This window comes from Lagopus muta, chromosome 13 (assembly GCF_023343835.1).
Source record: "Lagopus muta isolate bLagMut1 chromosome 13, bLagMut1 primary, whole genome shotgun sequence".
Taxonomy (NCBI): Eukaryota; Metazoa; Chordata; class Aves; order Galliformes; family Phasianidae; genus Lagopus; species Lagopus muta.
In genome coordinates, this window is record NC_064445.1 from 4,287,529 (window position 1) to 4,310,500 (window position 22,972).

The following is a 22,972-nucleotide window of genomic DNA, read 5'->3' on the forward strand; positions in this document are numbered from 1 at the left end:
ATTAGGAGAATGGAAATTAGAGGAATTTTTTTTTTCTCTAAATGAAACAAGCTTAATTTGCGTGTGTGTAGCTAAAGATAAAGGGCCATAAGACTGCTTTACTGATTTGAGCAGATGATGTTCTCCACTCCAACGTCTCAGCCGAAGAACAGTCTGGAGGAAAAAACACTCCTAAAACAAGCTACTGATCTTCATCTTCAAGACATAAAACTCAGCCCGTTGGCATCCTTTCCTATTTCATTATTTAGAAATAAGCCTTCTTAATTTCTGGAGATTTAATCCAATAGGTCCCATTCCATTCCCTTAGTTTACAGTATAGTTAATCAGAGGTTTGTCACAGAGCAGTTTCAGATTTGACTGTTGATTTATTTAAAGATAAATCATACTAACAAGTGCGAGACAGCAGCACGAAAAGTGATTTTTCTCTCAACAGACTTGAATCATCAGTTGTACCATTCAAAGCCTCTAAATACGACGACTACTGCAAGATAGTAGCAGGCTTCTGCACTGCAGCTGTCTGTAAGCCTGCTCAAACAGCAGCATAAATCATGGCTTTGTTGTCAACTAGACAGTTTCAAGGGACAAACATGAACTTTCATGTAAGTGCCAGCAGGGTTACAGACATTGCCTTTTGGAAAGTCACTGCATTTCAGTGATGGAAACACCATCAGAGCACAGACATGGGCTGCCTCTAAGGCTTTTTTAAACAAATCCTATCTATAATTTGAGAAATTTCTTTATCTGCCATCAGGAGACTGTAGAGCTTTATGTTAAATCAATATATTCTGTGCTTACCTGTACGATTCAGAAAACTACGTCAAGTTTTCATTTTATTTCCTTTCCAGAACATTTTGAAAAATATGAGTAAAGATTTGCCAGGCACTTTCTGAATCCTTCTGCATGCTAGATACAGTAACTGTAATACAATACTTATTTGCCAGGTACCTCCCAGAAAAAGACACAATTTCTGCTGGGATCTTTAAAGAAACCCTCTTACTCTTTTTTCCTCCTCCCTCCCTGCTTCACTAGCTGAAAAGCCAATAAAAAAATTCTCCACCTCCTACACAGTTCAGAAGAAGATCTGTGTGCATTTATCCTAGGCACGTTTGGAGACCCAGAAGGGGATGAAGGTAGTTAACGTGCAATGGGAATCTTCACTTCAGGCACTAACCTCTACCTTTGTGCTGACTTTGCTGATATGCTGCAAGCTAAATATTAGACAATTTTTTGTTCAAATTAAGTCCAGCCTGAGAAGAAGAGATGGTTAAAGAAATGTCTCAAGTATATTTGCATCCACCTAATCAGACGTTGTGTGCAGCTACAAATGGTACAGAACTGAAATCAATCATAGAGAATGAAACAAGAAATGAAAAATGGACCGAAGATTCCTTTCCAGGATTAGAAATACTGTGCACAATTTATGTTACATATGCTGTGATCATTTCAGTGGGTCTCCTTGGAAATGCTATACTCATCAAAGTCTTTTTCAAGATTAAATCAATGCAGACGGTTCCAAATATCTTCATCACCAGCTTGGCATTTGGAGACCTGCTGCTTTTATTAACTTGCGTGCCTGTAGATGCAACGCGGTACATTGTGGATACCTGGATCTTCGGGAGAATCGGGTGCAAGCTGCTGTCTTTCATCCAGTTAACATCAGTTGGAGTGTCAGTGTTCACACTGACTGTTCTCAGTGCTGACAGGTGGGTCTGATGCATCTGATTTGCCTCAGGTGTGAAGTTAGGAATGAATAAAAGAGCAGAAATGATTGTTTTGCTCAGTATTAAGTGGCATATTGTGCCTCTCCCATTTAACTTAAAAATGTGTTAGAAAAATTGGAGCAGTTCTTTTTAATGGAGTGAAGTGAGAAAAAGTCCATAAGTCTTCTGACCTTTTATTAGCTTGAAGTACAGTATGATTTTTTTTTCTCTATTGCACGGAAGAAGTAAACTGTTTAAGGCAGGGAAAAGACAGTATATTGGTGCTATCTAGTGGTGCTCTAAAGTAGTCAATGAAGATGAAAAACTGAACTGAAAAAACAGAGTGGAAATCCTTTGTCTTACTGTCTGCACTCAGTGAGGCTCTAAACTCTTACAGCTGAAAGGTCTGACGTGTGGCACAGAAAGCCAGAAGGAAACTCACTGCAGACTGTGAGACAAACTACTTTCCTGACTCTCCTGACTTCATGGCTACAGCAATGCTACAGTAATTTTCAGCATGGTGAGCGCTTAGTGTGAGATAACACGCCACAACTCAAGTGTTTTCTCTGCTTTGTGCTCACAGCTTTTATATTTCTTCCTTTATATACTTCAGCACAGATGTTCTGAAGTGAAATTCAGGTTACAAATGAAGCACTGTTGGTAGGGATCGGTGCTCCCATCTGACTTGTGTCAGGACATGTTGAATAATCTGTTTAAAGTGCACCTCCTTTCTGAACTAACAATACTATGATGAGATTTCAGTCCAATGAGCATGAGCTGATTATCAGTTAATATTAAGTATTCAGTATTTCAGCATTAGCAAAGAAAAGATTCTCATTTTGTGTGCCAGCAGTAGAGGATTGTATGTAACAGCAAGTAGCTCACGTGTGCAGACATTAAATCCCAAGCAATGCTACTGCTACTGTGCTCTGACAACAACATCAGCCAACATAACACTGGCTGTATTGGGACAGACTAAGGGTCATGTGGGCCAGTACTCAGAGTCCAGCAGTGGAATACAAGGACAAGAAAAGACAGGGAGAATGAGAACGTGGTGATGATACAGCACTGCACCAATTCCCTAGGCCTTCAGATGACCTCCAGAGCAGATGTAGTTTGTCTGCTTTGTAACCTCAATGGACGTCTCTTCTTCTCCCTTGCTCAGTGTCTTCCTGAACTTGTTTAGCAATGCTTTGCACTGACTCTTCCTTTCATTCTCTCTTTTTGTTTTTGTTTTGTTTTGTTTTTAATGTGGCTTCATTTGATAGCCCCAACTCTTGTTCTGAAAGACTCAACAACTCATATCAGTCCTCTCCAGGCCATCCATTTTATGTTCCATCCTTAGTATGTTTTTCTGAGATAAGGTGTGCAGAACAGCAAATGGTATCCATGAGTTGCCTGAACCAGAGATACAGGGAATTGCACAATGTCTCTTTTTTTCTTGCCATTGCTTTCCTAACAGTTCCTAACATTTAGATGAATATCAAGCTGATGTTTTCACTGAACTATCTATCACAGTTCCAAAGTCTTAGTCCCGCACGAAGTCAGCTTGGCATCCATCACCAGGGCCCTCACTTCCATATTTGAATGAAGAATATTCCATATTCTTCATAGTAGCTGTTGTGAAAGTACTCCACAAATGTTTCCACAGGATAACTATATGGAAAACTTACTTAGTTCAGAACATGAATCCTGTACATGATCAGGTTCCAGTAGGCTAAAAGACCTTAAGGTCAATAAAAATTATGTTTATATGATAAATGAGAGTCCAGCATGCAGTTTTCTATTTAAACTTGCCTAGAGGAGAAAGAGAAAACCACTTCAGCTTGTGCAAAATGGTACAACTATGCTGTCTTGCTCTCTGGATCTTTTTCATAGCTCCTTTCATGCCATCTGCTGGCCCCCTGTAAGGCCCCCTCTGTCTTCTGTCTTCTCTTTCTGTCTTCTGTCTTCCTTTCCACACTGATTTTCACACATCCGTAGATTCACCCAAAGTTCCTCAAATGTGTGACTCAGTCCACATGTGGCTGAATCACAGGCCGTGTATCACCAGCAGTATTTGCTCATGCTTTATAAATGTGAATGAACACCTGAGCATTGCTTTGAGTAAGATCACTACACTCACTGGGGTCTTTCTTATGAACACTGAGGAGAACAACAGCACACGTGCTTGGTTTCAAGTATTTATAAACCGGTTCTCAAACCAGTTCCCTCATTTAACTTTCAGTGCAGTGCCACGAAAATAGGAGAGATGATCGTGAAAACAGGAGAGAGGATTCCTTTTACTGGTTCTAATCTGAACAGTAGAAGGCACCTTTACTTAGGAAGGCTTTGATGACGAGTTCTGCCAGCCAACTCATTAAAATAACACATTCGAAATCAACCTTTGCATTTCCATCTGAATTATCATGTTCCATTTCCAAGACGATTCTTCAGCCAGAACAGAGATGCTGTTATCTGCAGTGAGTGTGCATGATCGGAGCTGGCACTACTACTGTACTCTGACAACGGCGTTGGTTGCTTCTAGGTACAGAGCCATTGTTAAGCCCCTGGAGCTGCAGACCTCGGACGCGCTCCTGAAGACCTGCTGTAAAGCTGGCTGTGTGTGGATTGTCTCCATGGTATTTGCTATCCCCGAGGCTGTTTTTTCAGATTTGTACTCTTTCAGCAATCCGGAGAAAAATGTAACTTTTGAGGCATGTGCTCCCTATCCCGTATCTGAGAAGATACTGCAGGAAGTGCATTCCCTGATTTGCTTCCTTGTGTTCTACATTGTGCCACTGGCTGTTATTTCTGTCTATTATTTTCTTATCGCCAGAACTTTATACAAAAGTACATTCAACATGCCAGCAGAAGAACACGGTCATGCCCGTAAGCAGGTAAGTTATGATCAAGCACTAAAGTGTCAGTTTTCCGGAATCTAACACGTTGATTGAACTCTTCATTCCTAAGTGCAAAGCCTTTTCCTGATAGCATGCACAAACAGATGAGTAAAATTCTCCATAAACCCATATTAGCAATTCAAATTCAGCTGTGTGCTTACGCACACGCTTATGACTCATAAACTCAATTGTGAGTGTACATGGCTTCCTAACGAGAAATAGAGTTTGCTTTGCTTTATTATGATCCTATAAAACTCAGGAGTTAATGATGCTGAATTCTAAGCTGAAAGACCTCATCCTTGTTACCTGACACGTCAAGCATTGTGCTTTCAAACCCTACATTAAATAAGATTCCCATGTGCTTTATAACGGAAAGGGAATGTGCTCCACACTGGAAAGACTTACTTTAAAAATAATAAAATATATTTATTTTCTTTTTTTCTTCTTATTCTTCCTTTTTTTTTTTTCCCTTTTTTTCCTCTGCTGTTTTGCTTTTTTTGGTCATTAATGCATTTAAACTCTTCTGAAAATCAGCACCAACTAAGTAACTGTAATTAATTGCCATTAATACCAGATATGCATTATTTTCTTGTAGATTGAATCCCGCAAGAGAGTTGCAAAAACAGTGCTGGTGCTTGTTGCTTTGTTTGCCTTTTGCTGGTTGCCCAACCACATCCTCTACCTATACCGCTCTTTTACATACCATGCTTCTGTAGATGCTTCTACCTTTCATCTGATAGTTACTATTTTTTCCCGTGCCTTGGCCTTCAGCAATTCCTGTGTCAATCCTTTTGCTCTTTATTGGCTGAGTAAAAGTTTCCGCCAACATTTTAAGAAGCAAGTCTCGTGCTGCAAGGCCAAGCTTCGCACAAAGCCTCCCAGCGCTGCCCACAGCAATTCACCCCCCAGAGCTCTGTCAGTCACAGGCAGCACACACGGCTCAGAAATCAGCATTACGCTGCTGACAGATTACAGCATCACAAAAGAAGAGGAAAGTGTGTAGTTTGTTTGTGAGGAAGGACAGAAAACGAGCGTTTGCAGTCAAGTCACTACTGCCTGCGTCATGGAAGGAGGTGCCACGTCTTGCTCTGCCTCTGAAAGGATTTTCGTCAGGAGTTCCTAACATTTTTAAAACACACAACAAAGAAAGCAAAGCGAGTGTGAGAAGAAGCTAAAGAAGCTGAAATTTTCAGTGTAAGCTCAGAGGAATTGCTCACGTGCCCAAGCATGAACACGCACCCTTGGCTGAGGTTCGTGTGCTGGACGGGAGACTGCAACGTTGCTGTGAGAACTGGCCATGGGGATTGCTTTGTTCTCAGTGATTTTTTTCTTTCACTTGTGACTGGAAGCTCCCTTCTGTCAAGTACCTGCATCTAAAGCATGCATATTGATCAAACCATCAGCCTGGCAGGTGTTTGGTTTATTTCCTTTCTTGTCCCAAATACTGGAAATTGATACATGCATTGGGAAATAAGCTAAGATGAGAGAAAGGTAAAGCTTGTAGCATGGTGTGATAAAAAAGAAAAAGCATTATTGCCAGATCCACATTGCCCTTTGCTCCACCAGTGACTTTGAAATTCTGACTGCAGAGCTGACTGCAGTGACAGGGATGCTCTCTCTACATCAAACGAACCAGCAGGTCATTGTTCTGGTCAGCGATAATCATCTTTACCAAATTTGTAAAATTCCTTTTGATCTATGGGTCAACACATCAACAAGAGCTTTGTTCTTCACTGCTACAGTGATTTTACATCAAGAGTTGCAGTTTGGATTCACAGTGCACTTCCAAAGCTAACTGCTCAGACATCCCCACCTGCCTTACTTTGCTCTGTCTCCCAGAGCAGCCTTGAGTGCACAACCAGTATTTCTTCTGGAGGAAACTGTTCAGACATGGGACCAGACTGGAGCTGACAGCCCCCAAAAGTGTAGTGCATGAGTGCCAGGATAACCATTACCCTCCACAGACCCTCCCCTACTGCAGTGTATTGCTTGGTCAAGTGGTCTTTTCTAAACCACCTGCACATTTCTAAGCATGCAGGGAGGGCTGGATTTTTCCACTGTACTAGCTTTTATGAGATTAGCTTTCTCATCTCACATCCACTCGTTCTGATAATACAAGTCAATGACAGCCTATCACGGGCAGCCTCTGTATCCCCAAAAAGCTCAGCAGCTTGTCAGGAAATAACAGGAAAGCAAATCTTCCGACCCCACCTTACAGAAGTGTTGAATGACACTTGTTTTTATTAAGCTGTGTACCCTGAACCAAAATTTTGTTCTGTGGGAGTTGGTGGTTAAAAAAACCACAATGGATTTTCCACTGCATAAAGTAAGGGATTCCATCTCAAAAAAAGAATACATGCGTTACATTATTGAAGAGAGGCCGCAATGCATGAATCACACAGAACGGTGCTCCTGGTCACAAAAGTTTGAATTGCATGTCTCATTTGACAGGCTACCTCTCCCCTCAAGACATAATGCTCCTCCAGCTGCACACAGCCCTTCACCAGGATGGAAATCCATCCATCCACATACTGTTATTTGAGTTCTTTATATGAAGCAGAAAATCTCTTTGCAGTCTCTCTCTTCTGACTGCCCTCATCAGAATAATAAAACCACGCTAGAAATCCCAAGGTGTTGGAATACAACCTCTATAGTCCTATTAAACCAGTTTAATGATAGCCCATTTTAATGCCATCAAGCCTGGCCTTGTTTTACTTCTCTCTTCACATCACTCGCTGCAAGGCGATAAGCACTAATTATTCAAATGCTGTCTCCATTTTATTGTATCAACTGTACGCCACAATAGGACCACTGCAGTAAATGGAAACATAACAGCACAGAAATGCAACTTATGGGAAAGCGGACTCCAGAGATGTTAATTTTGCTCTTTGTCTGAACAGAACACATTCCTTGGTACTGAGGTACATACGAGTATGTACATATTGCGTTGATATTCTCCCATTCTCATTCTATTTAGTGGAACTGCACAGTGAGATGCAGATGGGTAAATAAGCCTACACATTTAAGACCCTCCTTTTCTCTTCCTAGATCTTAGTACAGAGAATTGTAAATAAAAGAAAGATCAACAAACACTGCACTTCCTTACACCACTCTTGATTCTAGCTTATTAAAGCCTTTAGCAAATAATCTGCCACATGTTTCTGGACCTCACAGTTTGTCTCTGTCTGAGAGCATATTTCCCACTGCAAAATCCTTGCTATACAGTAGGCCTTAAAAATCACTGTTTCCTAATTCACCACTTCATTTGCTCTGCATGCAGATACTTTTTGCTTGTGTAATGACTCCTCCAGCTGGATGGTCTATCTATTGCTCACACACTGGACTAGCAAATTGATGTTTTTACTATATGCTGCACATCTTTCAAGCCATAATTTAAGTACCCCATGTACCTTATGCTTTAATTCCATACTTTCAAATCTTCATGAGATGTTGAATTGCAGTGATATATTGGACAATATTCTTATCTGAACGATCTGATATTTCTCATTGCATCTATTTATCCAATATAAATATCCATAAAACATCTTTGTGTTGCCATAACTGGGTTCAGGGGAAAGGGTTGCTTCTCTCAGTGTATTTTCTCAGTGCTGAAAAACAGCTCTCTCAGCCCTAAGTAGTACAGGTGTAATTCTACAAAAGAATAGGGGAAGGATGACTATTCACAGAAATATTCAATGTCACTTAGCAAAAAACTGGCATGAAGAATTAGAATTTTACTATTTATACTCACAGTGAAATAATATGTAGCAGAAAGGTACAAAATACAGAAAGGCAAGACTGAAAAGACTTGTTCATACGGAGTTTTACTGGGTAAGTAAATACCATTTTTAGGGTCTGCCTTTTTGCAGTTTGTTTTATATGTACACATTGCCAGATTTCAGATTCAGACGTAACAGATAATGTTTTTGTTAGCAACAGGTCAAGTATGAGTGCTCCAGTTTGTGCTTTCAATGTAAGATATTGGATTGGCTTCAGAAGGATATTTTCCACAAAAAACAAAAGAATGTCAAAGCATGGATACTGTAAAACAGAGTGCATCTGACTGTTAAAGTCACTTTGTGCAACTGTAACCACTTCATAGCTCGCCCTCTTGTTTCCATAGAAAGCATCATTTTGTTTTACAGTTAAATACGGGCTGCCTACTGATGGTCATGTGTTTCTGCTAAGAATACTGCAATTAAATAAGAGGCTAAATTTACTCACAGCTACAGGACTTGTACATTTCAATCAAGGATACTTAGAATTAAAAAAAAAAAAAAGTACAGGCTCTAATTGGTATTTAGTTATGGCTTCTGCCAAGGCTGGTCCCCTCAGTGAAAGGTGAACTATTCTGAGGAATTTCCACCATCAACACAGGAGGCAGTATTTAATTTCTAGCACACCTACATCCAGCAGTGTTTTCATAGTCACTCTTGCTAGCCTGTGTGTCAGAGCTGCAGGCCCCAGCCCCATAGAAAGCACACAGGAGTAAACTCTCTGTAATGAATCAGTATTTAAAGCCTCCCTGACACAACATACAAAGCATCTTCTTAAGAAATGAAGCGTTACATGTTTACCTGTCAGCTAGTGAACTGCTGGTTCTGCTTTAACAAATATCAGAATGCTTTATGAAGCCAAGGTTTTGGTACTTTTAGTAGGCGGTATCTCTGGAACAACATTCAGTTCTGATGAATCAAGATTTCCTTTTATCACTTAGAAAAGTCAAACACAGATACAAGATCATAACTAGATTACATGCTAATGCCTCCTTTTACTGTTTGCTTTGAGATATTTTGTCATTTAAAATGTCATTTCCTGACATTCTGTCCCCAGAACCTGCAGCTCATCCTTCTCCTGCTGCAGCAGCCGTGCTTGTGCAGCTATGAATTCAGTTATTCCAAGAGTGTGATTGAGGCTGTCTTGATTTAAAAAAAAAAAAAGAAAAAGAAAAATTACTGGTTTTCAGCTGAATTAGCTCCCTGAGCTGGCTTACTGTATGGGTGTTACTTAAAATGAAGAGAACAGATGGCAGTGACAAGGTAAGAAGCTACTGGATGTCAGCTGTTCTGCAGTAGCTGCCTTCATGCATGGTGTTCTCTGTGGGAAGTGCAAAGGATTCTGAGGTAGTTTGTCCTCATATCTGCAGCAGAAGTATACAGGCCAGACTTACCATGAAGGCACTGATGTTTGGTAGCTGGATAACCCTGCTGCAAGCAACCATGCTCTTAATTCTAGCAGTTAGTGGGGATTAAATTTGGATGTCCCACTCCCCAAAATAGTGCTTGGATGACTTGTTTTAGGCACAGCTACAGTGAAAGTGCTCCCCAATCCTCCTGCCACAGCCATGCCAATCTGTAAGATACCTCTTGCACACCAGAAGAAGGAATCTGAATTTTTGAGTTTACTGTTAAGCACTCAAGCAGGAAAAAAAAAAAAAAAAAGGAGCTTATATACTAGCACTCTGGCTTTTTGGTCCAAGGACATCAGATCAAGCATTTCTTAAAGTGAAATGCAAAACACTTGGGAAATCTGTAACATGTGGACACAGAGTTCACTACATTTACCCATGCTGTAAACGTGAAAAACTCTGCAAATATCAGATTAGTGGTCTAAGACTTAAATTGTAGAGCTCTTAGAGCATTTAAGACTGCAATTATCATGCTACCAAATATATTCCAATTTAAACCTTGCAAATAAATACTTAGGCCTATTAAAACCTTTCTCTTCATGTTACCGCCTAAGAGTGGAAAAGGAGCGAGTGGGCATCAAACCTCAGCAGCTGACTCACTGATTTTTTCCCCCAAACATCAATACAGGCTGCTCTGATCTTACTGGTGTCGGGAACATACAAAGGACAGTAATCTGACCTACATTTAGATCAATTTCATTTTTCAAGTAATCATAGCTGACAACAAGCCTCCCATGTACCCCACTAAAAATGAGCTATTTCAGAGCCGATAGAAATGTCTCTTAAGCTGTCAGATCATAAGCGATAATACAACAACTTTTGGACGATTATCGGAATAGCCCTGCCAAGAGAAAATTCTTGAAGCATGAAAGAAGCCATTAACTAGGCTGGGTGTTCTTTGTGTAACAGCCAAAGGTTACTAAAAGTCTCTATTTATATCCAAAGCAATTTTATCTGGCTGTCTGTTGACCAGCCAGTGAGCTACGTCGGTCAATCCCTACTGAGCTTCAGACACTCAGAATTGCGTCTTTGATTTTATTATCATTCCAGTCTGTCTGACAGCACAGATATATTTATCCATGGAATACTCATTTCCAGAACATTTCTGCACAGAGTGTCGCTTTTCTGAGTGAAAAGACTGCTTTGCCACTGTGTCACCCGGCAGCCTGCCCTGCAGCTTCCACAGAGCAGTGACACTGCCACCAAACCCACCTGCACTGCCCCAATGCCTGCACTTCACAGCTCCAGGTTAAGCTCTGCTTAATGAAGCATAAGCAGCAGGCTTCTTCACCCTCCAAATATACACCTCTAAATATACCCCTTAGCAAGTAAATTTGCTATTGGTGTAGATCTATCCAGATTGCAGTGAAAACCTGTAGATGGCACCAAGGGAAGCCCCGTTATGAGAATCGATTCAAGTCGGCCGCGGTGCGCAGCTGCCTGGGGAAGAGCACCAAGGCACGGGGTGCCACGGCGCTTCACCCACTGCAGACTTTATTTCATCCCGTGAATAAAACGGCCGCAGCTCCCACGCCAGGCCTGCTCAGGCACCGCTGCTCCCCACAGCGGCTCTAGGGAACGCCGCCGCCCCGCCCAAGCACCGCCTAACACACCACCACTGCTCCGCTCCGCTCCGCTCCGCTCCGCCCCCACAACCAAACCCCGCCTCTTCTGCGCGCGCCCGCCGCTCCGACCAGGGTATGACCACGCTGCCTCCCCATTAGCTCCGCGGATCTCCTCGTGACCTGCTATCCCGCGTCTCATTGGCTGAGATGAAGGAAGAAGTTCCTCGCGCGGGCTGGGGGCTACTTCCGCTCCTGCGCGCTGCAAGGCCCGGGGTCGGTCACCGGCGGCGCGGGGCTGAGCGGGCGGTGCGTGCCCGCCTCTGTCGCCCGCGCGTGCCCGCGGTCCCCGCGCGCTCCCGGCCCCGCCGCTCTGAGGGGCGGGGCGAGCAGCGCCTCAGTCGGCAGCGCGGGCGAGTAGGCCCGGGTACGTAGGCCCGGAGCGGCCGTTCTGCCTTCTCTCTCAGCGCCGAGGCCCGCCGACCGGGCCAGGATGAGCGGCGAGGATGGCAACGAGGAGTTCTACCGGCAGCTGCAGCTCCAGCAGCAGTACGAGGCCGAGCGCGGCGGCGAGGGCGAGGCCGACCCCTTCACCTACGTGGACCCTGCCGACGGGGCCGCCTACGAGTGGGACCGGGAGAAGAAGGCCTGGTTCCCCAAGGTGCGTCCCCCCGCCGTGGCCGTGCGGGGCGGCGGCTCTGAATGGAGCGGCCTTTGATGCTTCTGATTTAGTGTTACTTTCAATTGTTGTGGTATCTGCGGCAATCCTTGTCTTGCTGGTCGAAGTGGAGCAGTGGAATGGCCGTTATAAAGGCTCATATGAAAAATAACGAAATGCATTCGTTTTCTCTTTTATTATTATCTGGAAACTATGCAAATGTAAAAATATCTTCCCTTTCCTGAGATCTTGCACTTGAAAATTAAGCATATTTGACCACAGAGATTTTGTACAGAGCAGAAACATCACAGTTTCCTTTTTTTTTCTTTTTTTTAAATATTTTTTCGAATATTCAGAATATTTGATGAATTTAGAGATTATATCAGTTTAATGTGGTCAGCCAGTCTGCTGATCTGCAGGTAGAATGCTGTTGTTCCTCTGTAACAGCGAGAGGTAACTACTTCACTTACAAGTATTAAACTGCTTTATAATGTGTATTTTGTAAACCTGCTGTGCCAGTTTGTGTTTGTGGCCATGAATTTGTGAATCTGAGTGAGAATGGAACCAATTATGATGCCTGTGTGTGTCTAAACCTAGCAGTGTGTCCGTGCTGCACATGACTTGCAGAAGGCTAAAACCATGTGAAAAAATCTGGGCTGCCAAAGTGGAGCAGCAAACAAGTGGGTATCCCTGGCTCCCTGGGGAGGGATGCATTCAGTCAGCACAGTGCATTCTGAAAGAGTTCTCCTCCCCTCGCTCCTGTTTCTTTCCCTCTTTCTCACGTATTTTATCTGTCTTTTTCTCTCAGGAGCGTTAATCTTTTCTAAAATGCCTTTCTTATCTCATGTTATAGATTGGGGGGTTGATTGTGTTTTGAGAAGCTTGATCCAGCTGATGGCTGTGAATATTTAACTTGAGCTTCTGCTAATCTGAATTAAGGGCTATACTGGTTTCTGATGTAAGGCATATCTTAGCTTATGAGTTCCTTCTCTCAAGTTTCTCTCAAATTTCAGGAGAAATGATGTAAGAACAGAAAAATTCATTAATAAGTATGGTTCACAGTAGAAGTTAATAAATAATCCTAGTGCAGCTCTGTGTTATAGGTAGGTCAGTGAGCTAGATGTTATCATGTCTCAGGTTACTTTGTTTGGTTAAAGATCTGTAGGCTAGTATGGTGAGTGCTTCTCCACTTTGGGAGCTTCACTACTACGTGTTTCAAAGCAGTGCCTGGAGTCGATGTTAGCTGAAAGAGTTCCTCAGAAAAAAATTGGAAAGATGCAGTTGCTTCTATTATTTAATGATTTTTTCTTTCAGTGGCACTATATCAATAGGTACCACCCTTTGATGGATCTTCACAGACACAGCACAAAGCCTTTTATTGAATTCATCAGCTGTCCATGCTTCCTATGAAAAAACAGATGTGGGATGTTTTCTGTAAGCCTAAAGTATCTGTTCTTCATTTGGATAATTAATTCCTTTCCACTTCAGTGTAATTAGTAGTTAATTATATGGTAGCATGTCCTGCAGTATTGTGTTTCTTTTCTTATAAGCTTAAGTGCCCCAAACTCTACAACAGTGAGCATAGATGTAGAACTGATCTCCTATTCCTGCTGTTTGCCCCCAGAGCTGGGCTGAAGCCCCAAACCTGTATAGAATCATAGAATCACCAGGACTGGAAAAGAGCTTCGAGGTCATCCAGTCCAGCCATCCACCCACCACCACCATCTCCCCACTGAACCACGTCCCTTAGTACAACATCTGAACACTTCTTGAGCATGTTTAGATGTTGTACTTAATTTGTTTATGCTTGCAAGAAGATATTTAAAAGTGAAATAGTTGTAATGGTGTAAGCAGTAGTGTGATCACATGTAATGGAAGAAAGATCTTTGATATTGACTGCTAAAACATGACAGTCTGGTGCATAGTAGGTCATATGCTAAGAATAAATCTAGCTTTACATAAGAATGTGGGTCCCCCAGAGTTGGAAATGGTATTGCTGGATGGAAGTGGCTCATTGCTGGAGGTTTTATCACTGACTTCTCTGATGAAAATGAACAATGCTGTTCACCAAATAAAATAACAGCTTTTTAATTCTCTGGATTTCACCAAGTGTGAAACTAAGAATGCTCAGGTTGCATTTGACACAAGCAACCCTTATTTGAACGCTTTTTTTTGTCCTCTAGAGATCATTGTACTCCTTGTTACTGACACTATGTTATGCCATGCTGTAAGAGCAGCTGCTGGTGCTCCTAGCAGAGGTGTGCTGCCAGTGCAGAAGCTGTCATGCTACACTTCTAAGTAATGTGGAGCTCTGTGGCATTTTGCATTATTCATGGCAAGCCTGTTATTGTCAACTCAGTGTATTTTTGTCAAAAATAAAGGCTTGAAACGTTGAGCTTCAAATCACTGTGGAAGGTATGAGAGTGCATTATCATTGCTGACCCTTGCTGCTGTCCATTGTGTCACTCTGTTACAGTAGCTTGTTGGAGTGGAGTTTTGTTCCATTTGAATACAGATGAAGCAAGTGCAGTACAGGTCAAAGGTTAAGACTCAGGAAACAACATTTCTGTGTGTACCTTCAGAAAGTACCTTACTGTGCAGTGGTGCTCATGAAATCAGCTGTGATATATCATCTCTGAGTGTACTGGGGCTATTCCAGGTATATGTATGGACTGTGAGGAGAATTCCTTGAGAGCAGCTCTGCCAAGGGGTCCCTGCAGATGAAAAACCTAACGGGAGCCAGCAGTGTGTGCTTGCAGCCCAGAAGGCCAACAGCAACCTGGGCTACATCAGGGGTGGCAGCAGGGTGAGGGAGCTGATTGATTGTCCTCCTCTGCTCTGTGCTCGTGAGGCCCCATCAGAAGTACTGTGTCCAGGTTTGGGACCCCCAGCTCAGGAAAGATGTGGAGACATAAGGACGATCAGAGGGCTGGAGGACCTCTACTGTGAAGACAGGTTGAGGGAGCCGGGCTTGTTCAGCCTGCAGGAGTCTCTGGGGAGACCTGTTAGCAGCCTGCCAGTACATGAAGGGAACTTTTCAGCGGGAGAAAAATCAACTTTCTGCATGTGTAGATAGTGACAGGACGAGGGGGAATGGTTTTTAACTGAAAAAGAGATTTTTCACTGGGATCTGGGAGGAGGGTGAGGTGCTAGCACAGGCTGCTTAGAGAAGTTGCAGATGCCCCATCCTTGGGTGTGTTCAAGGCCTGGTTGGTTGGGGCCCGGGGCAACCCGATCTAGTGCCTGACTTAGTGGTTGGCAACCCTGCGCATGGCAGGAGAGTTGGAGCTAGATCATCTGTGAGGTCACTTCTAACTCAAGCCATTCCGTGGTTCTGTGCTGATCTCTTTGCATGTTTTTGCTAGTGACTAGTTCTAAAATTTACTTGGCTGAAAGTACTGGTATCGTTTGTAGTTCATTTGTTCCCTGTCTTTAAAAGATAGACATTAGCTGATCTTACACAATTAGAGTCTTTTTCTAGAAAAAAGTAAGCTAATTATTCATCTATTAGCAGAGCGTGAAGTGGAATATACAGCCTGATAAGCAGTGTGTCAGTATACAGCTCTGTTCAAGTGCAATATTGATGGCCTGTCACCACAAATATATTTCATCTCTGTAAATGTTTCTGTGAAAAAACAGATGCCTACAAATGTTGGTCATCCATCATCTTTGGGTAAGCTGTTGGCTTACTGTCAGTGTCACTTTATCTCTTCAGCGTGGTAAGGAGTGCTTGCTTTCTGTCCTTGAAGCAATTCCAGTTTAAGCTGAAAGCAGAAAGCTTTGCTTGAAAAAGGCAGAACTTGTGAAATGTTTGTTTAAAAACTTTGTGCTGTGCATTAATGGGTGAATGTGGTTGAGGAAATACCTGAATTCACAGTTCTTGCTGTCCATGTGGCTTTTTACATAGATGACTCATTACTTTCTGCGGTGATGGGTTGAAAAATGACCACAACTAATAAGATAATTTCCAAAATGTTAACACTAAAAAACTTCCAAACGTTAATTTGTAATTCTTAGAATTTGGGGTTTTAATTTTCTCATTTCATTTCAGATAACAGAAGATTTCCTGGCTACGTATCACGCTAACTATGGCTTCAATGCAGACGAAACGGATAGTTCATCTGCTTCTGGCACAGCAACTGAAAACAAGCTGCCACTGAGTTCTAAGACATCAGAAACACAACTGTCAGCAAATGAGAAGGGACCAAAACAAACAGAACCAAAACAAAAAACAGAAAAACGGAAACTTGAGCCGGGTAAGTGATGAAGAGTTTCTGTCTCTGTAGGCTTCAACCTGCATAGTACTAAGTGGAAACTGTCAGTTGTTCGGTATTACCACAAAAAGCAATTGTATCTGTCATTCTGAAGTTCTTGCAAGTGATTTCAAACAAGTATGGTGCTTGATAGGTATCTCTCTAAGGCTGTATATAAGGTGAAAAAGAAAATTCAAGTATGTTTGGGGCTTCTCCTTCTCTCTTACAAATCTGAAGGAACGTGAACATCAGAAATATATTATGTGATTCCATGTTTAACATATTGGTGTAACTGAATTCAAACTGTTGTTTTCCTCTTTTTGTTTTTTAGGGTGGTTTCATGTTGAAGAAGACAGAAACACAAATGTTTATGTGACTGGTAAGTATTACCACATTTAGATCAAAGCAAATGAATCTTATAAGGAAAACTGTGTTTGTCTCACTGACTTCTAATATTATGCTCAGTCTGCCATTTGCAATTGCTTAACCTTGTTTCTGACTTCATAATACCTTTGTGACCTTTTCAATTGCATTTTTTGGAAAGTAATCTAAGTGCATTTATCTTTAAAATGTGATATTCTGTGAGATGTAGCAGCCAAGTCCCTAAACTGTCATTCTTTCTTTCATTCTTTTTTTTTTAATTGTTTTTAGTAAGAAAAACAACTCCAAAGTCACAAGGAATAGGATAAAGAGAACATACTAGAGATTAGGGAGCACATAGATGTCACTGTATCACAGAATCGTTGGGATTGGAAGGGACCTCCAGAGATCATTGAGTCCAACCCCCCAGATATACTCAATTTATTTAGAAATAAAAATGTCAGTGAAATAATGCTTGTAAGGTAATAGCAAAAATATTGATTCCAAAGGCATTGATTTATTATTTTGTATGTAAAGTTTTGCCAAGTTTCCTATCTTTCCTTTAAAGAAACGCTGTTTTTTCTTCACTCGTGAGATTTAAAAATAAAAAATAAAAAGTTGAGTGAGATGTACTCAATCCTTCTATTTTAATGTACCTGACAGGTTTACCACCAGACATTACGAAAGATGAATTTGTTCAAGTCATGTCGAAAGGTGGGATCATTATGCGAGATCCTCAGACAGAGGAGCACAAAATCAAACTTTACAAAGATAAGGAAGGAAATCTCAAAGGAGACGGCCTCTGCTGCTATCTAAAGGTCAGTGGTGCACTGAAATGCTCTGTTCCTTCCTGCTGAAAGTACTTGTGGCCACAGTTTCAAATTGATTTCAAAAGATTCTTGAAATATCTGAAGTACAAGTTAGAACATTCATGTCTGTTTTAAGCTGATACGTGGGTAGTTCTGGAATCGCTGTCCGTGCATCTCATTTGTTTTCCCCTTATCCAGCTCCCTAATGAAAATGTCCATTAATACCTGAACATACTCAGAAGTATTGCTGTCTCAGTTGTCAGTGATTATGGTGTGAAACAGGGAACCTCTTCATGTTCCACTAGAAAAACTTGTGTCCGTGTGGCTGGGAGCAAAAACTAGGAGATGAAAAGGACTGTGGTGTAGCTGTGTATTTACAGCCCTTAACTGAGAACTGTTTTAAGTTCAGACCTTGATTTCAGAACTGCTCTTGTTCCCTATATTCATCTATAAAAGTTTGGGTTGCAGTCGTATTCCCTTCATGTTTTTTAGCTGTGGATCATTTGAAAAGTTAGTGTATGCCACTACAGTCTGCTTTAACTCTGCAAGAAGCACCAGGCAGTACTGAGCAGCTGCCTTGTGATCTGCAGGCTAGCTCTATGATTGAGTAGTTAGAGCTGCTTAGTGCACAAGTTTGAATACAGTGTCTACTATGATTAACTTCTAGGAAAACGTTTCAAATGGCTGAACAGCCTAAATGTCAGCTGTTCTTGGAGAAGTGCTACAGTATATACAGAAAGCCAAGCACCTGTTCTTTTTTTCCCTTTCTTTCATCAGTTTGCAGGAGTGTTGGGAGTAGTTTTAATGACACTTAATTGAAATATAAGCAGTTGCTTTTCAGAGCATTGATCTGCTATGACAGTGGTGAGGAAGTACTTGATCTACTTTGATTTAAAATACACAGTTCTGTGTATTTCAGTGGTGGCTTTTTTTAGTTAAGACTAAAGAAGAGGTCTGGCATTATGGCTTTCAATATCAGGGACTTGATTCTTAGCACAACATTCTTAATTATATCTCACTGGATTAATTGCCTTTGCAGTGTGATTTTTAAGCTTGTGCTCTGTTTCTGTTTTCACATAGAGAGAATCAGTTCAACTTGCTTTGAGGCTTCTGGATGAGGCCGAAATTAGAGGCTATAAATTGCATGTTGAAGTTGCAAAATTTCAACTCAAGGGGGAGTATGATGCAAGCAAGAAGAAGAAGAAATGTAAAGACTACAAGAAAAAGTTGTCTCAACAGCAGAAGTTTGTATTATTTTTTTCTTTCTGTAAATTACTGCTTGAATTCATAGCGCTATTGAAGTGTTGCTTTGTTCAGATTAAATGCTAAGAGTTGCACAGAAGTTCACCTGGCAGTGAAACAGTGTAAATGACATACATTTGAAGGGAAGGAGTTCCTGTGTTAATTGTTGACTTTATAAGCTTCATGACTACCGAATTAAAATAATACATAGGAAACCAAGTTTCTTTCAGTTATACAAGAAAACATTACATCTCAGGGGAGTTAAGACTTCTTTTTTTCCCAGAGTGTGAGAGTGGGTGAGTTCTGTGGTCCTAAGCTTACTTCATAAGGTAACAATTCTACATACATATACTGTTGGTATGGTGTTTTACTCACTGCAGACGGTGAGAGATGCTGGCTTTCCTAGCAGCAAGTGTTAACACATCTCTGTAGATTCCCACAGCTTTATGGTTGGTGCCATTTTGCATTTTTTTTAATCGTACATGGATGCATTGGGCTTATCTTTTAATAATTGTTTTTCTGCATTTTGAAAGAAGGTGAGAATTAAAAAGAAGAAAAAGGTTTTGAATGCATAGGACTCTTATTTTAATGTAAGCAGCATTCCACTAAACATTTTGAACAGTAATGCCAGTATATGTTGTCACAGTTAAAGTGAGCAAAGTCTCCTTGACGTCTGACCAGTTAAGAATAAAAGCAGTTTGAAATGTTTGTGCCTCAGCTACATTGGCAGCTCTTGTTTTAAGTTGACTCCAGTGTTGAGAGGGGAGAACTATGAAAACAGCATTTGACAGCAATTTGGATGAAAAAACAATTTGGGTTCTTTAGTCATTCAGCTGTTTTGATTCTGTCTTACACAAACTGACTTCAGATGATATTCCTTTTGGGTTGAAGAACGTAATTTACTTTCAAAGCAACTTGCTTTGGAAATCCAAATTTTCTTCAGCTCATGTAGCAGATAAAAGGAGCAATTTGAAGATTTTTTTTCCCCTTAAATATACAATTCTGAGATTTAGAATTGCAAATAAATTTTTCTTTTTTCCTTTGGTAGTAGGATACGAAATACAAATTCTTGAAGAAAAGCCTATTTTTATCAGAAAGCAAAGTCATAGAAAAGATACACAAACCTAGCAGTGCAATTCAGGGTCACAGTCCCTATATGCTGTGGAACAAAATACATCTCATAGCAATCTCTCTGTGAGACCCAAGGAATTCTTGCATGTTTGTATAAATATGAGCACCAAAATTTTACCAAGGGGAAAAGTGGATTTCCTTTTTTACAAAATAAGTCTTCTGTTAGAAAAGATATTGAAGTTTTTATTGGTGATGGGTGGTTTCTGAATCTGAGTTGATATGAAGGAGGAATTAAATATTATGGGGTTTATTTTCTGTTTAGAAAAGTGCTTTGAATCTTTTTCTTAAAGTAACTTACATTTCTGTGGGTGTTTAAGTGCCTTAAGCCCTTAACTGCTTTGTAGGAGAAATGGTAACATTGGATTCTTAACTGCGTTTCCTTAAGAAAAATTTAACTTTGTCAAAATGTTTTTCTGGATGTATTGTAAGAAATGCCAAATTAATGATTTTTTTTCAACAAATACTTGTAGAAACTGAAGAGAGCCGCAACAATATCTTCTTACTGTTGCTTCATTTCATTAGACAGCTGGATTGGAGGCCTGAGAAGAAAGATGGTGCAGCTCGAATGCGACACGAACGCATCGTTATTATCAGGAATATGTTTCACCCAAAGGACTTTGAGGTACAAAGATGCAATTTGCTCCTGTAGATTATGCTGTTATAGCTAATGCTGAACTTCATGCCATGTTTTTTCAAAGTAAATGGGAAACAAATGAAACTTACCACTTGGGTGGGATTCTGCTTGTTACAAGCATTTGCTTAAAATTCATGGAGCTGTTTCCAAAAAGCCAAATGCAGAGGTATTGATAAGTTTTGCAAATCAGTCTTTTTCACAGTGTATGCTGCCAATATTTCTTTCTGGGATGAAAAGAAGAGTCCACAGTAATTATGTGAAGGGTGAAGAAGCCAGTACAAAATAACCTTATCAATAAGCTTACTTTGAGTAATTGTACTCAAATGAGGGCTGTGAACTTATAGTGGCTTTGAAAATAAAGTGTAGTGTTTGATTTATGAACATGTAATAGATTGGTAGATTAATTCTGTTGGTGGTTATGCAAAAGTTGCATAAATTAATCTGTGTTAAATTAATCATTGCAGGAGGATCCCTTAGTGCTAAATGAGATCAGGGAAGATCTGCGGACAGAATGTGAAAAGTTTGGTCAAGTAAAGAAGGTTCTCATATTTGATGTAGGTATTTCTAGATGGCTGCGTTGGCAGAATTGATGTAATGTGTAAATGTACGAAGTACATAGGATTATTGCAGTGTGAGTGAAGCACTGTCATGTTTTCATGGATTTATTTCGTGAAAAGTTGACCTCATCTTTCAGTATTAGCTTTTTCAGAAATGAATTTGTAATCACTTCTCTCCACGCTGATTGAAGTTGACAGTCTAGCTTTTCCTGATAACTTGGGTACATGCCTCAAGTTTGAAAGTTTGTAAATAAATTCCTTTATAGCTAAACTAGCTGAAACATTTGTTTGCTATGTTCAAAAATTCTGCTCTGTGTAAGAAAAAGAAAATAGAGTCTTAAGCAGTAGAACAAAATGTGCAAATCTTGCAACTTGTTTTAAAAAACAAGATGATATATGTTCAGGATGGAGCAACATCCTGAGTTTTTTGGTAAGGCAAGCTAAAAGATGATAGAATAGATACACTGTATTTAGAGTACTGTTAAACAAAGCTTTTCTCTTTACAGAGGCACCCTGATGGCGTCGCTTCTGTGTCGTTCAAGGAAGCAACAGAAGCTGATCTGTGCAAACTGACTCTAAATGGGAGGTGGTTTGGTGGCCGTCAGCTCAGTGCTGAAACGTGGGATGGTGTAACAGATTATCAGGTAGTCTTTCACAGTTCTACTTCCTGAAATTCTTATTCTGTATCTATTAATGTGAGCAAATGCTTGTTGTCCCCCTCCCCGTCCCCTTCCTCATGCCCCTCCCTTGTACCATCTTGCTTCTGCACAAAAACTGCTACATCCTTAAATAGTCAATTTGGGAGGAAAAAAAAAAAAAAAAAATAGTAAAGGACTTGTTTGTTCTTAAAAATGTGGATTAGAGGTGCAAACATAGAGGATTGCTCACTGGATGTACAGGTGATTAGTTTACAGGTCCTACAGAAGTCTTGTGGTGTTACTGTGGTATAAAGTGCACATAACTTTCTCTGTATTAACGTATTCACTTTACATGTGCAACTTCAGAGTGACAGGTTTAAACATGTCTTTGATAGGTGGAGGAGACTGCAAGAGAAAGGGAAGAAAGGCTGAAGGTCTGGGGATCGTTTTTAGAGGATCCTGATGCAAAGGAGCAGCAAACCACGTCTGATTCAGATTCCACAACGAGTAGCGTTAAAATCCCTGAGAGCAGCCAACCTTCCAAAGTTAATGATACAGCCAAGGAGGATGTAAATGATGAAGGCCATAAGAAGGAGAATAATGGTGAGGGCATTAATGAAGATGGTGCTCCATCCACAGACAGCAGCCTTGCGGGCAGTGATGCTGAAGCAGATACATAACGTTTCCATTGCTTTGTGAAAGCATGGTTTTTAGGGTGATGTTTGAGTTTATCCCTTTCTTTCAGAGTTACTGCAGGCAACGTTCATGTGAATATATGCATTATTAGAAATGTCATCAACTGTGTGCTTTGAAGTTTTCATTAAAAGCAGTATTTAATGAGGTTCTAAAAGTCTGTATTAATTGGCTGTTCAGGTAAAGTAACTCAAGTTGCCAAGAATAACAGCAAACTCATCAGGCTTCTTTTGTTCTATTTATGCTCATCAGTGTTTCATTATGTGTGAAATATGTTCCAACCCTTAAGTTTATGTAACTATATGTAACTTGAAAAATGCAAAGCTATTGCAAGTTTTGTGGATTTTGTCATTATTTTTCCTTGGAACTTGGTATCTTATCTTTAAAATTATTCTTGTCCTGAATACTTCTCATCATTCTATGGAATGGATGCTGTGATAACTACAGGGTGAATGCATCAGATATGTTGCTGTACATTAAGAAGCAAATAATGGACTGTTGTTGATCTGTGAACTTGAAGTGGAGAACAAACAAGATTTCTATTTCAATGATGAGTGAAGATAGTTAAATCACAGTATTCAGTAAATTATTTTTCCCTTGTTTATATCTTTGATGCTTTGATTTTCTTTAGGGGCTGGAATTAAGGAGACTGCAAATGCATGAGC

General features: G+C 40.7%; 2 protein-coding genes across 2 annotated transcripts; both read left to right on the forward strand.

Moving 5' to 3' along the window:
• Positions 1 to 1,023: 1,023 nt before the first annotated feature.
• On the forward strand, positions 1,024 to 10,987 carry BRS3 (bombesin receptor subtype 3). The gene is made up of 3 exons (XM_048959562.1): positions 1,024 to 1,703; positions 4,228 to 4,579; positions 5,178 to 10,987. Exons 1-3 carry the CDS (start codon positions 1,261 to 1,263, stop codon positions 5,583 to 5,585), a joined length of 1,203 nt encoding a protein of 400 aa, XP_048815519.1. The 5' UTR covers positions 1,024 to 1,260; the 3' UTR covers positions 5,586 to 10,987.
• Positions 10,988 to 11,599: 612 nt separating this feature from the next.
• HTATSF1 (HIV-1 Tat specific factor 1) lies at positions 11,600 to 22,640 on the forward strand. The gene is made up of 9 exons (XM_048959561.1): positions 11,600 to 11,993; positions 16,042 to 16,246; positions 16,575 to 16,622; positions 17,267 to 17,421; positions 18,493 to 18,656; positions 20,308 to 20,407; positions 20,884 to 20,973; positions 21,483 to 21,620; positions 22,010 to 22,640. Exons 1-9 carry the CDS (start codon positions 11,826 to 11,828, stop codon positions 22,292 to 22,294), a joined length of 1,353 nt encoding a protein of 450 aa, XP_048815518.1. The 5' UTR covers positions 11,600 to 11,825; the 3' UTR covers positions 22,295 to 22,640.
• The last annotated feature ends 332 nt before the right edge of the window (positions 22,641 to 22,972 follow it).

Excerpts from the sequence above, each read along its gene's own strand:
- BRS3 (XM_048959562.1), top strand. The coding sequence starts at position 1,261 with ATGGTTAAAGAAATGTCTCAAGTATATTTGCATCCACCTAATCAGACG. Across the intron at positions 1,704-4,227 it reads ACTGTTCTCAGTGCTGACAG|GTACAGAGCCATTGTTAAGC; the intron begins GTGGGTCTGATG and ends GGTTGCTTCTAG. Across the intron at positions 4,580-5,177 it reads ACGGTCATGCCCGTAAGCAG|ATTGAATCCCGCAAGAGAGT; the intron begins GTAAGTTATGAT and ends ATTTTCTTGTAG.
- HTATSF1 (XM_048959561.1), top strand. The coding sequence starts at position 11,826 with ATGAGCGGCGAGGATGGCAACGAGGAGTTCTACCGGCAGCTGCAGCTC. Across the intron at positions 18,657-20,307 it reads AAGTTGTCTCAACAGCAGAA|ACAGCTGGATTGGAGGCCTG; the intron begins GTTTGTATTATT and ends TCATTTCATTAG. Across the intron at positions 20,974-21,482 it reads AGAAGGTTCTCATATTTGAT|AGGCACCCTGATGGCGTCGC; the intron begins GTAGGTATTTCT and ends TTCTCTTTACAG.